Consider the following 20,447-nt stretch of genomic DNA (forward strand, 5'->3'; position numbering starts at 1 on the left):
TCTGGAAAGTGAAACTGACCCCAGATTGGCACTCCTGATTCTCAGACACATTAGAACAGAAGGTTTGCTAAATTCAGCCAACTCCTGCGGAATAAAGCTGACATGCTGTTGAGTCTATCCCAATTCAAATGTGAACATAATTTAAATAGTGTCCAACACCAGTGGAATTCACGTTAAACACCTCTTTTTACACTCTCAGAATTAACTTTTGGGATTAAATCTAATTTACAAGGAACTGCTTTGACATTTTATCTGTCGGGTGATATTTGTTATTTCCGTATTGTCAACAAATCCCTTGAAAAGACCAAAACCAATGATGAATTGATCCAACAAATACGGTCTGTTTATTTAAAACATGACATTATTTGTCTGAGCCATAGAGCTCCATTATTGTTCAGAAACTGTTAGAAACACATCAGCCACACTCTGGGCTGGGTACTGAACCCCTGTGCAACAGGTAGATTTTAGTGCCAGACTGCGTACGTAGCGAGTGTGCAAGAGCCAAAGTGTGCGAGAGATTGTGCAGAAGAGAGGCACGCTACAGTGAGGCTGCCGCAACCATCGCAGTGCGTGTGACGTTCAAACATAGTGCAATGTGAGTAAAGTTTAGTCTATTTGTCAGTGAATACATGCTACAACTCCTCAAGACCAAAGCCATGTTCCTGTGTCATGCTTGCCACCTGCTGATTAAAGAAGCAGGGTTAGCCCTGAAGTTAATGAGCGAAGTTAGCCTCTCATTCCAACCTGATCAGGTTCATTTAATTCAGCACCGTAGCGACTGTTTCACCGCTCCTAAACAGATAATGGAAAGATGACTGGCTTCTAGTTCTCTCCTGAGGTAGGGTTTTTAGAATCACCAATTAACCTGCATGTCTTTGGACTGTGGGAGGAAGCCGGAGTACCAAGATGAAACCCACGCTGACACAGGGAGAACATGCCTCAGGTCCTGTTGCGCCATTTTATGGACTCTCCAGAGAACTTTGCAGCGGGTGGTGCTTGAGCTGACGGAGGGACATCCCACTGGCCACACCATTACCATGGACAATTTTTTCACAAGCCATGCCCGGGGGAAGCTGGCTATGCTTGGGACAATTCGAAGAAACAAGCCGGAATCACCATCATCCCGCCTGGGAGGTCCTCTCCTCTGTGTTCGCTCACACCCCCACATGCACAGCTGTCAGCTTCCTGGCCAAGGGCAAGAGGAGGAAGCTGGTCCTGCTACTCTCCACTCGGCACAGGTAGGCTGAGATCGCTGACCCCCACCGCAAACCAGTCATGATCCTGGACTACAACAGGACGAAAGGAGGGGTGGATCATTTGGACCAGGTAATTATTCATATATGAATAAACATATTTTTTTACTTGTAGCTTACGCATGATGACAAATGTTTGTGTAATCATTTATTAATTTTTCTCTCTCTCTCCAGCAAGTTTCCCTGTATTCCTGCAAACAGAAGACCCAGCGCTGGCCACTCTGCCTCTTCTATAACCTGCTGGACATCTCCTGCTACAATGCCTTCGTCCTGTGGAGCAACATCAACCCTGATTGGAAACAGGGATGCTCATACCGGCGCCACCTCTTCATTGAGGAGCTGGGTAAAGCTCTGGTCACGCCGCTTATCCAGTCGAGAGCCAAGCTACGGTGAGCTCCCTTCGCCAGGGCCTATGTGGAGGCTGTCAAGGGGCAGGCAGCAGCTACAGCAGCAGCAGGGTCATCTGCAGATGCCGGACGAGGGGGAGAGAGAGGGGCAGTCGCATGCAGCACAGCTTGTGTCCCCCTCGAGCAACCACTGGCAAAAGGCAGAAACGGGTGACAACCAGATGCTGCAGCTGTGGCAAACCCGTCTGCAAAGATCATTCTTTCTTCCTTTGCAAGGACTGTAGTTCCTAAGGTTCTGGACATTTTTTCTTATAGTTCAAAAACTCAGTCTGTTTTATTGTTAATAATAATAACAATTGATGATAGTCGTTTTTAACAGGACCTGAGGGTTAAATGTATTGTTTGTCGCATTGGTATTGAGGAAAAAGCCCCAATGATACCCAACGGTAGCCAAACTGTTTCAGTGGGTGAAATTTTCCTTCATTACCATGAACACAATGTCGCTTACTTTGACTGAACCACATGCACACCATCCTGCTGCTGTAATAAATCACTCAGAGCACCGAATGTGTATTAATCCGCCACTAAAAAAGTCCCTGACACACGTTTTCCTTTTCTTGATTTAATGGTTGAAAAACCCTGGCAGCTGTTTTGTTTTTAATTATTGGATTATATATTTGTGAGCGACGTTATATTTATACCTTCAGCACAAAGCAGTGGGCTTGGGGCTGAATGCCACAGATGGACACATCGTTGGCTTTGGTCTTTTCATGGAATTTTGTGACCACAGCTAAAATATAGAAAAGCACCAGACTTGGAATAATTCAAATATTTAGGGGGGAAAGTTACATTTTTATGACAATACAAAGACTACCCCTCAGAGACAACTGCAGGAAATTCCTACTGAACACTTTCTCTGGGAAATAAGAAACAAGTAAAAAATAAATAGGGGATTTGTAAAAACAAAAGTTGTGTGGTCACGTTTTGGGTTAACACCTCAATTTCAAGTGTAATTTGACGATCACGCAGCTCTGCAGCCGTAATGCAAATTACCGTGTGGGCCGGTCTTACAGTAGCATTTCAATCCTGACTGACGTGGCCATGTTGAACCTGGGAGACAGCTGCATTTGTGCAGGGTTGGCTGTGGGTTAGCTGGGCTTTGGGAATGAGAGGGCAGCAGTCTGGCCTATGACAGCACAGCATTGGAGCGTCGTATACCTATCAGGTTGTCAGCGCTGAAGGATCGTCTCATTGCCGCTCGACTCAGGTCCTTATACTTGTCTTCACATAGTCTTGAAATGGCCTGGACGGATGGACAAACACACAAAAGGAGTTACTGAAAAGTTCTCATAGATCACTGTGTTTTAATAGCAGGTGTTTGAATTCAAGAACTACGTAGAATCAAAAATGATCAGTTGTTTCTCTGCAGTTTAGATCATGAGCTAGTTTAATTCACCCAAGTCCAACGACACAAACACACTTACGAACATTTAACCTACAGAAACAGCTGCTGAAATAACCAAGACAGCCTCTAATCTGAGAAATCAGATGCAGTACAAGAAGAGAGTGTTGGGCTCGCTGCAGAGCAGACAGATAAATATTACACGTGCATCATAATGAAACCAAGTGGAAGACCGGAAACTACTAATCAACATGATCTCTCGCTGCTCACCTCTAGTTTCTGGGCGCGTTGGTTGTTGAGAGGCTCCAGGGGGAAGCTGAGGTTGTTGTCATCGGCCAGCTGACGCAGATCAAAGTAGTACTTGGCGTAGACACTGGCTGGCACGTTGATATTAAACTGAAGAAGTTCCAGGAAGTGGCGTTCCATCTCATTCCTGAAGGGTGGAGAGAGGCCTGAGGGTTAATCCAGATGGACAAAACTTCCTACGAAAACTCTAGCTGATAAGCTTTCTTCTATAGTTAATAGGCTATCACAGGGCTGACACAGAGACAGATGACATTGCACACTCACACTGACACGTACGAGCAATTTTGCGCTTTTGTTAAATAGTGTTAAATATGTATTTTCAAATTCTATTCTTACTGACAGCGCTGAGTTCTGAAAATTCTTTGAACAATCTTGGTTTATCTGCTGAAACTAGGGATGTTCCCAACAATTAATTTCCTTGAAGTTTTAAACAGAAGTTTAAAGACTATTAGGGCTGCCCCTTGAAAGCTGAAGATCCGAATCATCAGTCAGAGCCATATTATGGATTTTCTGGGGACATTTCAATCCCTAGATTTAGCCGCAGGGTGAGCCATCCTTGCTGTCGTCTTACTCTCTGGTACACGTAGCTGCAGACCCAGGCCCAGGTTGAGTCTGAGTGAGACGGAGGAAGAGAGGATATGCTCAGTGAGGCTCTGTGATACATTATTTTCTGCCTTCTGCTCTGTTAACTTGGCTTGTTTACTATATTACTCGAGGGTCAGTGTCACCCTGAACGTCCCGCCAAATCCCGTTCAAACTCTCAAACTCTGCATGGGAAAAAAAACGTAATAATTAATATAATATTCATTTTGAAAAGTGCAATCCGATTCGACTGACATAATTCTGAGCCGGGTGCAGCCCCACAGAAAACCCTAAGTTAGTACAATTGTTTAAACAACATTGTTCTTCTGCTGAAACCTGCACACAATTTGTTTTCCCAGCAAAGCCACTGTAACATGATAATCACAAGAGTAGCAACAAATAAAAACCCTGTTTCCCGTTTAATTCTATTCTTCAAAGACGAAAACACTTCCTTCATCAGTGGTTACAGGTGATATTTTACTAATGAAACTGAAGGTCAGCAGCAGGAAGTTGTAGATCAGTTATTTGTGCACTGACTTTAAAAATTCAACATGGGAAGTACTTATGGAGATGGAATCAAATCTCTTCCACACAGACACACACACACAGACACACACACAGACACACACACACACACACACACACACACACACACACACACACACAGGCAATCAGACATGCATCTCCGAGCACCCACTTGGAGCATCACAGCTCATCTTTTTTCCAGACTACAACCTCCATCATCCTTCCTCCTCATCATCATCACAGCCATGAGAACAGCTAAGGGAGGTGGTCGCCAAGGCGACAGCATCTAGGATGCTTTGTTGGTCAGCAAAGGTGGTGAGAGTGAGCGTGAGTGTGTGTGTGATGTCTGGTCTCCCGGGGCAACTAATGGAGTGGGCGAGAGCCAGGGCCATTATGTAGAAGCAGTGAGAGCACTTGAGACCCTCCCCTGCATTTCTCTCCGTCTGTCTGTCTGTTCCTCTCTCTACCCTTCTTCCCATCCCTCCATCCGGACGCGACTGCGCTCACAAAGACACTTCAATGGCAGCAATGAAAACAGAGCAGAGAGAGTGTGGGTCAGACGTATATGAGAGGACAGAGAGGGAGAGAGAATCAGAGAGGGATGGGGGCTCATGGACATGCAGGCAGCGCACGCACCAAATCACAAAAAACAAGGAGGCACTTTCAACCTCTTTCATACACACACAAACACACACAGGGAAAGCAATTGTAGGAAATAAAGCCAGGGTGCTCCAAGTGCAGCCCCTGGCCTCTTCACCGGCTTATAGTCCAAGCGAGAGCAGAGATGCTCCAGCCTCCATCTATTCCACCACTCCTCTCCTTCTGTCTGCTTTAAATGCATCTTTGTTGTTATATTTCATTTATTAGGAGGACAAGTATGTAGTGCTGGAGGAACCATGCTGTATTTGTTGGCAATGTTCTTCTCCGTAAATATCTGGAGCTCAGAAGCACAAACACCCACAGCTACCAAATTTAGGATGATTTTGAAATGTCAGTCACAACTCAGGACACATCATGTTCAGATGTATTTTTATCAAACAAGCTGGACAAAGATGAAGCTACGCCAACATTTAAGTCATGCAAAGGGCTCCCTGGGTCATACCAAGGGAGAGGGGCTCGAACCAGACAGCCCTTCTGTGTGCAGTTTGCATGTTCTCCCTGTGTCAGAGTGGGTTTCCTCCAGGTACTCCAGCTTCCTCCCACAGTCCAAAGACATGCAGGGTAACTGGTAACTCTAAATTGTCCGTAGGTGTGAATGTGAGTGTGAATGGTTGTCTGTCTCTATGTGTCAGCCCTGTGATAGTCTGGTGAGCTGTGCAGGGTGTACCCTGCCTCTCACCCAATGTCAGCTGGGATAGGCTCCAGCCCTAGTATTAATATCACAAAATGGGTTTGGGTTGTGGTGGCAGCTAGGCAGTCTGGATATTCTTCCACCAAACCACATCCTCCAGCATTTGCTACAGCATACCAAGGTATTCTCAGGCCAGGTATGAAATGCAATCGTTGCTGTGTGCTCTGGATCTTTCCCTGGAGTTTCCTCAAGGGACAGGCATGAGTACTCAAATACTTGTTTGGATGTCCGACACAGTTGAACCGTTTTCGTGTCAGTGTTAGTTTGCTAGGACCACCAAATGGCTTGATGACAGATGTTAGCCACTGCTGTATTGGCTCATGCTAACTGGGCAGAGGTTGAACTGACTAAAAGGTTTAGTGGCTCTTTCATTGCTACATCTAACCTATGTAATGTTAACAACAGTGACAGAATGTTTGCTGATTTTTCTAATGTTCACTTTGAATTTATGAACTAATCAGAGGTGTGGACTTGAGTCACAAATTTGAGGACTTTAGATTTGGCTTTACAAAATTAAAAAGAGACATGTAACTCGACTTGGACTTAAACACCAATGACTTGTGACTTCACTTGTTCTTGAGCCTTTTGCCTTTAAAATACTTGAAACCCTCCCACAAGACCAAAAAAAGCATTTTATGTAAAAAGTGTGCAACCAATCGATTCATTTATTTAATGAACTAACATTAACGCTCGTCGCTAGTTAATGCTAGAAACTGACATCCTCATTCCTGATTTTTTATTGTGTTTTCATATAAAACCAACTCACATGTCCTCCACGGTGATGTCTTTAAGGATCTGGCAGTAGTCGACGTTCCACACAGCCTGGTCGTCCCAGACTTTGGAAGCCAACAAGATGGCTCCCAGGACGATGCGTTTCCAGTTGGCGGGGCAGATATCCAGCTCGGCGTAGGTCAGCAGGCGTTCCAAGTATACCTTTAAAAAGAGGAACGTTGAAAGGTCAAAAATGTAATGAGAAAGTGACAAGGGTTTGGAAATTGAATGATTATAATCCCCTTGCTATTTCCCTATGTGCTACCAGAGACAACTGACAGGTTAAAGGTGGGTTATGGCTGTCTATGTATTACTATGTACCAGCAAATTCCACTGTACCTGTATTTAGTGGTATAATACACATGTAACTGTATTACACCCACTAATCAACGAATGATGATATACTCATCTCCCTCCATCTTATAGCCTCCTGACAAAGTGTATCACAGTGAACTGTGCTTCATCACAGGTGATACATTTATCACTCACCGCTGCATCTTATATGAAAAGGCAGGATGGACCTCCTTAAAGGGGAAATTTCAGTTTATTTCAACCTGTCTCTTATCGTCCTAAATTTGTTTCAAGTGGCCAGTGACATAAAAATAATAGTTAGCATGTTAGCCGTTAGCTTAGATACAGCCGGGGCGCATTAGTAGGCCGCGCTTTGGAAAGCAGAGCTAAATGGTAAACAAACATGGCAGCACACCGGTAAGGTAAGACAACACGTTTACATGTTGTTTTCTATATGTTCTCTGACATTTATCCTAACGATATGAGGCGGTCTTTGTGGAGAAAAAGCTTGTTTAGTGGACTAACTTTGCACTTGAAGGTTGCCTGTTCACTTACGTTTTAACAGGTCTGACGCTACGGCTGTATCTAGGCTAACGGCTAACATGCTAACTATTATTTTTATGCCACTAGTCACTTGAAACAAAGGACGATAGGAGACAGTTTGAAATAAACCGAAATGTCCCTTTAACAAACAGAAGGCAGCAGCAATGTGTGTTGTTTATTTAAAAGCTCTACTGCAAACACTGCCTTTCTATCTCGGCTCTGTAGTAGCATTTATGTACCATATGTACAATGTCAGGTCAAAACGTGGCTTTAAAACTATACTGTGTAGAAAAGAAATGAGCTAAGTTATATTCTCTTACTCCACCTGAACATTTGAACACCCTGAATTTTGCACTTTTGCTAAATACTGTTACTTAAAGGACAACTAAAGTTGTAAAACATATATTTCTAAATTTTACACTTGTCATTGGTTTTCTTAAGTGTAAACTAGGGATGCTGCGATTGTGAAATTCTGGGCTGATGCTGCTGTTAAAATAACAATTTGGCTGATACAACTGTATTTATTCCAAATTTTGATGAAAACAACATTTTTTACAAAATAACATTTGATCACATCGTTACCACCACCTAATACTCAATTTTACTAAAGAGAGCTTGTCTCTAGTCCTTACTTTTAGCTCGCAGAACTGATATGACACAACATGAAAACTTCAGCCACAGCCATTGGTGAATGTCATCTTATCTACCGATAGGCTGTTGACAGTCGACAGGGTGAATATCAGCCAATAAATCAGTGCATGTGTCTGTGTTTCAGCTGTATATATTAATTTTGTACACAGTTAGTTGTCTCTTGAAAAACAGACAGATCTCAACATGACCACCTGTTTAAATTAAGGGTTAAATAAAACAGTGGTATCTTTCTTTCATACTTTACTCACTAGAAACAGATAAAACCAGAGCAAATCAAACAGTCTGCATGCTATTAACTGCAAAAACTACAACACTGTGGTGATATCAGTTTGGGCCAGCTTGCCATTTTAAAAACAGAACATGCATGTTCTTGGTTTTCACTGCTCTTTCATATATACAGTCTTAAACAATTTTGCTCAGTTTTTAATCATAAACTTTCATCTCATCAAATCATCTCTGATGTAGAGACTGTGATGTGAGACACTCACCTGCCATTTGTAATGTTTGGGAGGCATCAGTTTGTAGGAGTTTACTGCCCTCTGGTGCCCAGCTTATAGTAATACCTCAGTATTTAACTACATGAACTAAAAACGTTGCTTCTGTGTCCTAAAACTCCACATTGAACTTCACCAAATGTAGTTTCAATGATGTCATGTTAGATTTCGGATCAACTACAAAAATATTTAACAGATTTCAGCTAGAAGCATCTTTACAAATGGCCTTGGGACCTAATAACAGTATTTCATAGACTGGAGTGTCTATGAAATATTGTTCTAGTGTCTAAGACTTTAAGGCCCCTTTTAGGCTTGTTTTGCTCTCAAGTAAGCCTGTATTAAACTCCCAGGTTACCAAACAATGACATCATTATTCTATTAATATATTGGTGTAAGCAGAACTTGGTGTGTGAACCACAGCATCATACAGAGACAGACTTACTAGAGTGACGATGGCACATTCTGCGGTCAGCTGTGCAGCACTGAAGAGTGTTCTGACGAAGCGGTAGATCAGTTTGTGTTCTGGGTCGACACGGGAGTAGTCCTCTGGCACTGGCTCTCTCTGTATGGGACAAACAATGGCACACATATGTCTGAGGAAAGGAAGTACAATGTTAGGTTATAGATACATCTGGACTGATTTGAATGCAGGTGGTGAGTGCCAAATTAGCACAACTTGTGCAGTTACAATACCCACATCTGGAAATGAAAGACCACAATCTAATTTACTGAAAAGCAGACATTCAGCAGCAATGTTTGTTTCATCTGAGTGTTATTCTTACAAGGGCAGTTGTGATATTGTCTACTTGGATATCAGCTTTGTCATTGATTTTCCTCTCAGCCCTCCCCTCTATCTGATGTCATCTTCAGGTTGGAGTGGCCCTCCCAACAATGAGCTGTGAGGGTCAGTGGGAAAACAACTTCATCATGGAATGAGATGTCACACACGTCTCATCATCACTAGTCTACAACTAAACGGAAACCATTCATAAAAAGCGCAAGAGAGGATAAGAAAGGATGGTGTTTCGCTATGTTTATTTAAACCAGTGAATGACATCCATTATAATGATTCATAAGGACTCGATCAGACAGATTGCGTCATAGCAGCGTGGGTCGGATTTTTCATGTTCTTTCCGATGACAGTGAAGTGTTTTGCATACTGCTTTTACATTGCTGAGGACTTTGCGTCTCCCGCTCTATGTGCCTCGCATTTTCACAGGAGCACCCTGAACAGCTCGAGATGAAAATACTTCAACTCAGAGTAGAAGGAGCGCCCGACGTCATCAACGCTCTTCTGCATTGTCCATTCAGATGAACAGAGAGGCGGACAACAAGTAGTAGCATTCATGGTTTGTGCCAAACTAATGTTAGCTCACTTGCTAACATGTCCTACTAGGGGAGCTGCAAGGCAGATATGAACAAACTGACTCCTCAACCACTTTCTAACGTTCTACAAGTGTAATGAGGCGCAATGATTGACAGCAGATTGTCTAACTGTCCCTGACTCATCCTAAAATAAGACTTGAACCGACCATCATCCAGGTGAAGCTCCTGGACCAGCTGGTGGTACTCCCCATGATTTCTTCTCTTTCTAAGAGTCTGATGTACCCACACAGATATACATCTCCCTGAGTTCTGAGTCCAGTCCCCAAGTCCCCTCTGTCTGTCCATTTTTTATGCAGATTTTAATGGTAGAGATCACAAAATTATCACAAAATCCCACAGCACACTTGGATTGGCATCACGGCACACTGATACTGTATAAATCAAAACTACGGGCTTGACAGAATGACTTTTTGTTCATAACATACTCACTGATAAGGGGTGCAACTTCTCATCAAAGATGTCCAGTGACCTGTCTGAGTCCCTAAAGAACACACAATACATCTGTCAACACACTTCAAATATGTATCAATTTAAGCAACATAATTTGCCAAAAACGACATGATTAAGATCAACTTAAAAATGTACACCAACCTGTTTTTGATGTGGTAATATATTGCTAATGTGACACTGGAGAAAGAGAAATGAGGGGAGACAAACAGTGTGAATTCATTTTTGTGTTTCATAGCTTTAATACATACAAGAATACACGTGTCAGACGCTGTGGTGTGATAAAACATGTGCACACATCCAGCAAGGAGGCTTCATTTAAACACAGAGATAATCCTGATGCAATGTATTTCCCCGGTCTCACTGAAATAATGTCATTACAGACGACTGCCCTAAATTAGGCGTGCGAGCATCTGCTTTAGTCACGCATCCATTAAGTATTACTCCAGGATTACCATGCTGTGATGCAACAGGATTTTCTCATGTGAAATGAGCGACGTTTGGACAACACGGCCCCGTGTGTTTGTGTTTCCTGTGTGTGTGTGTGTGAAATTCTCTCACCATTTGATTGTGCTTTTGAGGTTTGGCTGGCTGACGGTGTTGTCGTCTATAAAGATTGTGGAGCAGGAGCTGTATTTCTTTGACAGTGGACCAGGAGATACCTTGAGACATCAAAAACAGACAATTAGAAACTTCAAATGATCACAGGACAGAAAAATTCTCGATGACAGCATTTCATTAGACTGGTTACACAATTCTGAATAGTCTCTTGCTTTATAATAGGTCTGGTGTTCTGCTCGCTGACAGCTGTTTCCCCAGCCTGAGCCAATCACAGTTTTGTAGGTACAATTTTAAATCACAGGGAAGTCATCCTACCTGTGCCAAAGCAAGGAAAAACACACCAGATAATGGCCAGATAAATGGTGACAAACTTTCATGAGGTGTTGTAAACTGACGCATCTACTTGACATTAGGGATGGGTATTGTAAGATTTTAATGATACTACAACTCTTACCGATAGTGCTCATCAATCCGGTATTTTAATGGTACTCTTAGGTGTTTTTTGCACCTTCAAATTCATTGTTTTCAATGTAGACGTGCAGCAGGCACACACTCAAATGCCAGGAATGTGCCTTAAGATAAACCGAGTTTAACTTTTGGAAAGCAGCAGCACACGCCACATGTCACGTGACGACGACCAACCAATCACAGCCAACAGATATCTTTCCCTTCCTCTGTAAACATCAGTCTGTGGTAAATATGGAGGACAAGTTGATCATGTTAGTGCAGGACTACTCAGAGCTTTACATCTGTACCACAGACGATAGGCCCACAAACTTCAGCTCCTGGAAGAGGATCAGCTCTGCTCATGATTTTAGGTAAACAGGCCATGACATGGTACTTGTTAGATGCAACCTGCTGCCACGCTCTTGAAAGCGGGCTCAAAAAAGGCACAAAAGTAGCGCCCGGTGCCCGACCTTGCTTTTTCCAGGTGGTTAAAGACATGTGAATGGCACCTTAGCACTTTTGGGGGGGATTTTAAGAGAAAAAAATAAACAAAGTAAGAACAGAACTATCATTGCTTTAGTTTAGGCCCTATGTATGCAAGTACAGTATATAAAGTAACAGTAACCGTAACAGTAACCAGAATGAATTACTGTTACAGATTATAACATACCTGAGGTGGACGGGGTAATGGGAGATAAACTACGAGCATAGCAGTCAAAAACTGCATTTCTCCACCTGTATGTGATGCACTTTCACTAGATGTTTCAAAAGACAGCTCGTGCTTCTGCCCTTACAAGCAACAGAGTTGTTGAACTTTCTCTGCCTTTGTCACCACGAGCAGTGCTCCCCCAAGTTTTTGGCTATGTGCAATTATCACAGTGCTGAGCTTTACAAGAAGGCGGCTGAAGGAAAAAGAAAAGAGGAAAAGAGGGAGGCTGAGTTCTCTGTTCCTCTTTTCCATATTCTGACGTGATAAAGGACATGTTAACTGGCGTATACATGGCTGCATCTAAACTAGAATATTAGTGGAATATTCATTTTATTAGCCATTTTGTCTTTCTGGGAATGAGGGCACGACAGTGAAAATTATGTGCATGTAAACAGAGTGAGTGTGAACTCACCTCCAGGTCAATAAAGACAATACAACTCAGGTCATATATTATTAATTCACGATTAAGATGTGTGATCAACATTTAGATCTTGACACTTACATGACTGATATGATTTATGTGGTTGCTTTTCCTCTTGTCTCGTACTGCAAAGGAATAGAAACGTTTTAACAAAGTCAAGTTTGAAGCAGGAGTCAGCGTTTAAAACAATTACGTAATGACTTTTAACACCAGTGCCAGGATTGGCACGACAATAAAAACAGGGCTTGTGATTAATGTTAGACAATGTATGAATATAATAATGTGTGGCACAGAGTTAACACCTCAGTTCCTGAAAAGTGAGAACATATCCTGCTTAACATTCAACACTGAATCGTGTGTTTCAAATGTGTGTGTTTGCTCTTCAGAGGATCTCAGTGAAGACAGCTACTGTGAATCATTGCTCTGTGTGTGATCATGTTAGGATTGCTCACCGTCTGTCTGGGACTTGCTAAGGAAGATGGTGCTTGCTCGGGCGTGGTCAGACGGGTTAGACTCCAGAGCCAGCTCTGTGAAAACAAGAAATGTACATAAGTGCTTTATAATGACAATCTGTCAACAAGCGGCACCTCGTGTGCTGCTTAGCTCTCACTTGTGGGTAGTGAGAAAGCCAGAGAAGAGAACAGGAAGCCATTAACTGACAGTGAACAGTATAATTCTGTTAATTGTCATTATCCGCCATGAAGAAATAATCCAAGTCTTCGGATTTATCTCGCAACAAAAAGCCTCAGAGACAAGCAGGAAGTGAAGTAAATCTGCAGTGCAGACTTGGCAGAGCCTCACCGGGGAAGATCGCCTATCTGATTATGTCTGTGGACTGGAGGCTGCGAAAGACTTGACACCAAACAAGACTTAAGATAAAGAAATGTTAACTTGACAACTGTGTATAATAAAATGCCACAATCTTTACACAGTTCCCTTTCTGCCGAAATTCATAACTTTACCCCCATAATGACCACTTCATTTCAAATCGGATGTGCCTACGTAGCAGTGTTTGCTCCTATTACTTTCAGATATTATTGAAGATTTTACCCATAACTCAGTGTTAGCATTAAAAGCAGACACTGAACTTCTACCAGAGACACATTTGATTTTTTCATCAATATTCCCACCACCACCCAGTGCAGAGCAGTGTGCAAGATTTAGGGGTATTTAGCGGCATCTAGCAGTGAGGATTCCTGGGGTCTCATTTATAAAACGATGAGTAGATTCCATACTAAAAATGTATTTACCGTCAAAAGCCAAAAAATACTCAGTGATTTCTACAATCAGTCATCCACTTCACCATCTGCAAAATGTTCGTTATTATGAGTTTAAGTTTCTTTAAGTCTCCCATCAAGTCTGTTTTTATAGATTACAACTTCTTTACATCGGAAGTGGCGTACACCTGAGCAGGAAGCAGTGACAAAGGCAACTTCAAGTTACAAATCAGCGTTTCTTCATTGTTGTTCCACTTATCGGAGACAGGCAGCAAGCCCAGCACCTGCTAATGTGTCCTCTCCTTTTTTCTCTGATAACTTAAGATCCACCCCTGTATGAGGTTTTTACCAGGAGCCAAATTATTTGCAGAGGTCTCACCTTCTCTCCTGCTTGTCTTGGAGCGCCTGCTAACCATGGTGGCCGACTTGAAACGCAAATGGCCCTGTGTAGAGTCAGCGTTTGGTTTGTCCATTCTAGGCTATTGTTGAAACATGGCAGTGAATATGGCAATCTCCATAAACGAGGGCCCGCTCCATATGTAGATGTAAATGGCTCATTCTAAGGTAATAAAAACACAACTATTCTTATTTGCAGGTGATTATACACTGAAGAAAACATACTATATTTCTGCCAGTATATCCCCTTCAATCCTACACACTGGACCTTTAAAGAATTGTGTTCTTTATCTAAATCCGTGCAGACAGCACATTACATAAAAGACAGGGGATTAGGCGATGGCAGCATTTGTGAAGTGAGGACAGCAAGAAGAGACATGAGGAATGTAGGAAGGACTGTTGGACAGATTCTGACCCTCACCCTGCCAACAGCTGCTCTCAACAAACTGCTCTCACACACTTCTGTCCACAACAACATGAACTGGAGGAACACTGATGCGCATGTCTGGGAGCGAATGAGGAGTGGCGACAGTAGGACTTATGGTACCAAAATGAACTCGGGCCTAGATCACAGAGAAATATCTGAGATGCTTTCCCAATCGGGGGGCCTGTATCACAGCATGTGATCACAGCATGAACAAAAAAAACTGAGGGGGTACTGTTTGGAGACATGGCCCATTTGCTAACCTTACACTATGTCTCTGTAACAGTGGGCACTGTGATGCAGTGATGCAGTTTGTGCACAAGTACATATATTTACTAAAAAACATCATGTTTGTTCTGGTTGAGGTGTCCCACATAAAAGCGTGACAGACGCAGAGTACTTTTATTTTATTTTTCTAATTGATACAGAAAAGAAAAACCTCTCATTTCATATGTCCAACGTCCAAACAAAACTTACGCTCTGGCCTACTTAATAACAGACTACGGAAATAACACTGAGGGTGTTAAAAGTCATTAATGAAGCAGGGCTTATTTTTTATTGCTAATCTCTGAGTGGTTAATGTGGCGCCAAGAAGATGAGGGATTTGTTTTCATTGTTAATGTCTGACTTGGTAATGTGATGCCAGTGTGATGAACATGATGCAGTGCCCTACTGAAGACTGCAAAGAATGCCATCGCCATTACATCATAATCATCAGTGCACTGCTGGCAAGGGGGTGAGCAATAAACAAGTCTGGAAACTTGGCAGTAACTATAAAGAGGGGGTTTGTGTGTGTCTTTCCCTGCAGTTGCGAAAGAGTTAAAGGTCCAGTGTGTAGGATTTAGGACGTATTGAGAGGAATGGAACATAATCGTTATGTTTTCTTCAGTGTATAATCACCTGAAAATGGGAAGTGTTGTGTTTTCTTTACCTCAGAATGAGCCATCTAAGTCCTTCATGTTGCACCACACCATGTTTTAAAGTAGCCAAGAGAGCACAAACCAAACACTGGATCCAGACAGGGCCTCGTGTTTTCGCACAGGTCACTGTCGTCAGATAGCCATCGAAAGGAGAGCTTCAGAAAAACACTTATGTTTTTGACATGAAACTGCTTTATTTACTCTTTTTACCTGTTCTGACCACCTGGGGTCTCATTTATAAACATTGCATACGCATAAAACAAGGCCTAAAAGACCACTTCCCAGGCAAATGTTGTGATCTATAAAAACAGGCTTGATGGGAGAAACTTTGACCCATGCTTAGGAGCATTTTGGAGACGAGAAAATAGTGGTGCTGATGGTGAGGTGAAAGCCTGATTGTAGAAAGTGTTGAGTGTTCTTAGGCATTTGTTCGTATGTACATTTTTAGTATGCATCCTACACACTGTTCTATAAATGAGACCCCTGGTCCATTTGTTTTGTAAGAGGAGAACTCCACGGATAACTTGGTTCCCAGTAAAAACCTCCTGAACAAAGAATACTGACTAAATTCTAACCAGGAGAAGATTCAGCTGGTTGCAATCTGGCCTAAATTGTACACACACTTCCTTTAAGTTGACGGATGTTTTTATATGAAGACTAACCTTTTGTGTGTCAATGTGTGTGAAGGGGATCCTTACACTGATCCAAGTAACTATATGTGTACATATGAAGTGGCTATTTGCCAACTCTGTCATCAAAGTCAGTCTTGGGAGTCATGTGAAGGAGCTTCTTCAATGAGACAGTGACTAGATTAAGATAAACCACCCAATAAATAAACACTACGGGTGGGACGCTTTATGGGTTCAAACACAGCAAAGGAAAAGTTCAAAGTCATCATCACGTGTGCTGGGAGTCAGGTGAGACACCTACCATCAGGGACCTCTCTGTCGCTTATGTGCTGCAGGTAGGGCACGGTGTTGTCATCGCTCACTTCGGTGCTGGTCTGGAACTCCTCCAGCCGCTCCGCCGGTTGTCTCGACGGGAGTTTGGGGCTCGACTCGGGAGAGACGCAGCATGACACCGTATTCCCCATACCAAACCGGGCGTAAGCTTCACACTATCGCAGCCAAGTCCAAGCAGTGCAAATATTTGTGGCTAGCTAAAATTAGCTTCCCCCAGCTTCATAAACATTACCAGGCTTTTGTCAGTATTAGCACAACACTATCTCTGCGTGGTAAATCGCCGCTGTCCACCAACTCCCTGGAATGGCATTCCTGTCCATTTGAGGGGATGTAACAGTCAAAGAGTTAGCCACACAGGCTCACCCTGTTGTAGTAAACCCGTGTCGTCTCATGAAATACTCGACGTGTTCTTGTAATAACAGCAAGCACTTGTTAGTTAAATGCAGTGGGACGCCGATTCATTCATTCATTCATTCATTCAACCTGCCGGAGTTTCGCTGCTAGGTAGCTAACTAGCATTATTGCAAGCTAGCTAGTTAGCTTGTAACTTTTTTTTACTACTCCGCATTAATTACAGTTTTCGCTGTCGTGTAAACACAAATGACTCTACAAAATAAACAGGTTACAACTTCAAACCGTCAAATTCAGGCAAACACATTTCACGAGACTTTCCAAACAATCCCGCAGATGTCCTCCTGCACTCGGCTCGGTGTGTAGCCAAATCTAGACCGAGGCTTCTGCGGCCTCCGTTGGAAAATGTAGGCAAAAAGAGAAAAATCCAAGACTGTAGGCGAAAATTTCTCAATGAGGTCAGACTGACTAAGCGTTGTTCCGGTTCCTCGTCAGATAACCAAGTCTGGTAGCAGGTCCGGACTCCCACATTAGAGCCTCCACCCCGTCAGATTTGTGCTGGACGTAACGTTACTCCCCGCCACCGCCGCCATCTGTTGCCGGAGCTCACAGACGGCACTACTTGGCACAGGGATGTTGTAGCCCCGCCCACTTAGTTATTCCATTCACTCTTATTGGCTGAGAAATCAAAACAAGGTCCATCTGAAGCCGCTGATTGGCTCAAGTAGCTGTCCGTTAAAGACGATTTAGACCGATGAACTGTATTTACAACGCTACTATTTTCGTATCGTCACCGACCCACACCCTTTTTTGACAGTGGAAACTAAAGCCAGTCCCCTATTGCACCATCCACCTGCCAATCAATGCATCCCTCCTCATTCATGCAATATGAAATATGACATTTTCAATCTTTTTTTACAGCTGATATATTTTTTTTTTCAAAAATAGATGTACCTGAAAAGTACAGTTACTTTGCAAATTAAGATTATTCAAAGCATATGACCCCATTGTAAAGTATGATACATAGCTATACTTTTAATACTGCTTTTCCCTCTTGTTGCTGACAGAGTGGTGCACAGAAAATAACCTTACTCACAATATCAAGATGGTTCCATTAATTAAGCGCTTGATAGCTAAAGGCTCTGGCTCCCATTCTACTTATTACTGCAATATAATAAAAATGCAACATCTGCATCATGAGTATTTTACTTATGATACTTACACAAGTACATTTTACTGGTAATACTTCTATACTTTTGCTTTAATTTTGAATGCAAACTTTAAATTGAGTATTTTAACTATTAGTATAAAAAAATGGTAACCTAGCTCTTCAAAAAGCTACTCAATTAAAACAGTTGACACACTACGTACTGTTATAATGTTTGTATATCAACATATATACACTGAACAAAAATATAAACGCAACACTTTTGCTCCCATTTTTTAATGAGCTGAACTTAAAGATCTAAAACATTTTCTATACACACAAAAGACCATTTCCCTCAAATATTGTTCACAAATCTGTCTAAATCTGTGTTAGTGAGCACTTCTCCTTTGCCGAGATAATCCATCCCACCTCACAGCTGTGGCATATCAAGATGCTGATTACACAGCATGATTATTGCACAGGTGTGTCTTAGGCTGGCCACAATGAAAGGCCACTCTGAAATGTGCAGTTTTATCACACAGCACAATGCCACAGATGTCGCAAGTTTTGAGGGAGCGTGCAATTGGCATGCTGACTGCAGGAATGTCCACCAGAGCTGTTGCCTGTGAATTGAATGTTCATTTCTCTACCATTAGCCATCTCCAAAGGCATTTCAAACAATTTGGCAGTACATCCAACCGGCCCCACAACCGCAGACCCCGTGTAACCACACCAGCCCAGGACAACCACATCCAGCATGTTCACCTCCAAGATCGTCTGAGACCAGCCACCCAGACAACTGCTGCAACAATCGGTTTGCATAACCAAAGAATTTCTGCACAAACTGTCAGAATCCGTCTCAGGGAAGCTCGTCTGCATGCTCGTCATCCTCATCGGGGTCTCGACCTGACTGCAGTTGGTCGTCGTAACCGACTTGAGTGGGCAAATGCTCACATTCGATGGCGTCTGGCACATTGGAGAGGTGTTCTCTTCACAGATGAATCCCGGTTTTCACTGTTCAGGGCAGATGGCAGACAGCGTGTGTGGCGTCATGTGGGTGAGCGGTTTGCTGATGTCAACGTTGTGGATCGAGTGGCCCATGGTGGCAGTGGGATTATGGTATGGGCAGGCGTATGTTATGGACAACAAACATAGGTGCATTTTATTGATGGCATTTTGAATGCACAGAGATACCGTGACGAGATCCTGAGGCCCATTGTTGTGCCATTCATCCACAACCATCACCTCATGTTGCAGCATGATAATGCACGGCCCCATGTTGCAAGGATCTGTACACAATTCCTGGAAGCTGAAAACATCCCAGTTCTTGCATGGCCAGCATACTCACTGGACATGTCACCCATTGAGCATGTTTGGGATGCTCTGGATCGGCGTATACGACAGCGTGTTCCAGTTCCTGCCAATATCCAGCAACTTCGCACAGCCATTGAAGAGGAGTGGACCAACATTCCACAGGCCACAATCAACAACCTGATCAACTCTATGCGAAGGAGATGTGTTGCACTGCGTGAGGCAAATGGTGGTCACACCCGATACTGACTGGTTTTCAGATCCCCCCAGACTCCCTCAATAAAGCAAAGCTGCACATTTCAGAGTGGCCTTTTATTGTGGCCAGCCTAAGGCACACCTGTGCAATAATCATGTGGTCTAATCAGCATCTTGATATGCCACACCTATGAGGTGGGATGGATTATCTCGGCAAAGGAGAAGTGCTCACTAACACAGATTTAGACAGATTTGTGAACAATATTTGAGGGAAATGGTCTTTTGTGTGTATAGAAAATGTTTTAGATCTTTGAGTTCAGCTCATGAAAAATGGGAGCAAAAACAAAAGTGTTGCGTTTATATTTTTGTTCAGTGTAGTTGTATTATATCATTTCCATGTATTAATTTTTGATATTTACAATTACAGTACTTTGAAAACATCTCAGAAATGGTGAAAATCATACTAATATTTTTTAATCAAATATAGAATGGAATAACTTGTACATTTATTATCTTAGCATCACTACCGTCACCATTTAAGGACAATTCAACTGTTTGGTTTTACATGGCTTTAGACAGTTAAAGAAACTATACTTATAATATTATTCAGCATACATATCTATATATATATATTGGATAACATTAAATGCATCACTGGACAACAATGAATGATCAGATGTGTTTTTCTTTTGCAGCCAAAAGTCACTTTTAGTTACATTAGCTTAGCTTCACTATCTTAAAAATAAAAGGACAAAGTAACCATTTGGTAAGCAAGTTTAAAAAAAAAAATTTTTTTGTATTAAGTACATAAATCTGTTAAGTAAGACCTCTGCAACTGTAACATGATGAAAAATATGCCTACCTTTGAAAATCCTCCCATATGTTCCAGTACCCATACTACCATACTACATAGTATGCCAGAAAAAGATTTACTATGTCCCATTGTGCAGTATGGCAAAAATACCAGGATGTTCTGCTCCATCTGGTCCAATTTTCAATGTTCAACACATTTTCATTGAGATATACGGACTCAAAAT

At 42.4% G+C, this 20,447-nt stretch overlaps 1 protein-coding gene across 1 annotated transcript; it reads right to left on the reverse strand.

The window, feature by feature from the left end:
- Window positions 1-1,770: 1,770 nt before the first annotated feature.
- ccnyl1 (cyclin Y-like 1) lies at window positions 1,771-17,341 on the reverse strand. The gene is made up of 10 exons (XM_049593719.1): window positions 16,375-17,341; window positions 12,940-13,014; window positions 12,569-12,612; window positions 10,911-11,011; window positions 10,494-10,529; window positions 10,332-10,383; window positions 8,959-9,078; window positions 6,533-6,699; window positions 3,273-3,435; window positions 1,771-2,903 (listed from the first exon to the last, which is right to left on the reverse strand). The coding sequence occupies exons 1-10, from the start codon at window positions 16,535-16,537 to the stop codon at window positions 2,787-2,789; spliced, it is 1,038 nt and encodes a 345-aa protein (XP_049449676.1). The 5' UTR covers window positions 16,538-17,341; the 3' UTR covers window positions 1,771-2,786.
- Window positions 17,342-20,447: the final 3,106 nt, after the last annotated feature.

This window comes from Epinephelus fuscoguttatus, linkage group LG13 (genome assembly GCF_011397635.1).
Source record: "Epinephelus fuscoguttatus linkage group LG13, E.fuscoguttatus.final_Chr_v1".
NCBI classification, from domain to species: Eukaryota; Metazoa; Chordata; class Actinopteri; order Perciformes; family Serranidae; genus Epinephelus; species Epinephelus fuscoguttatus.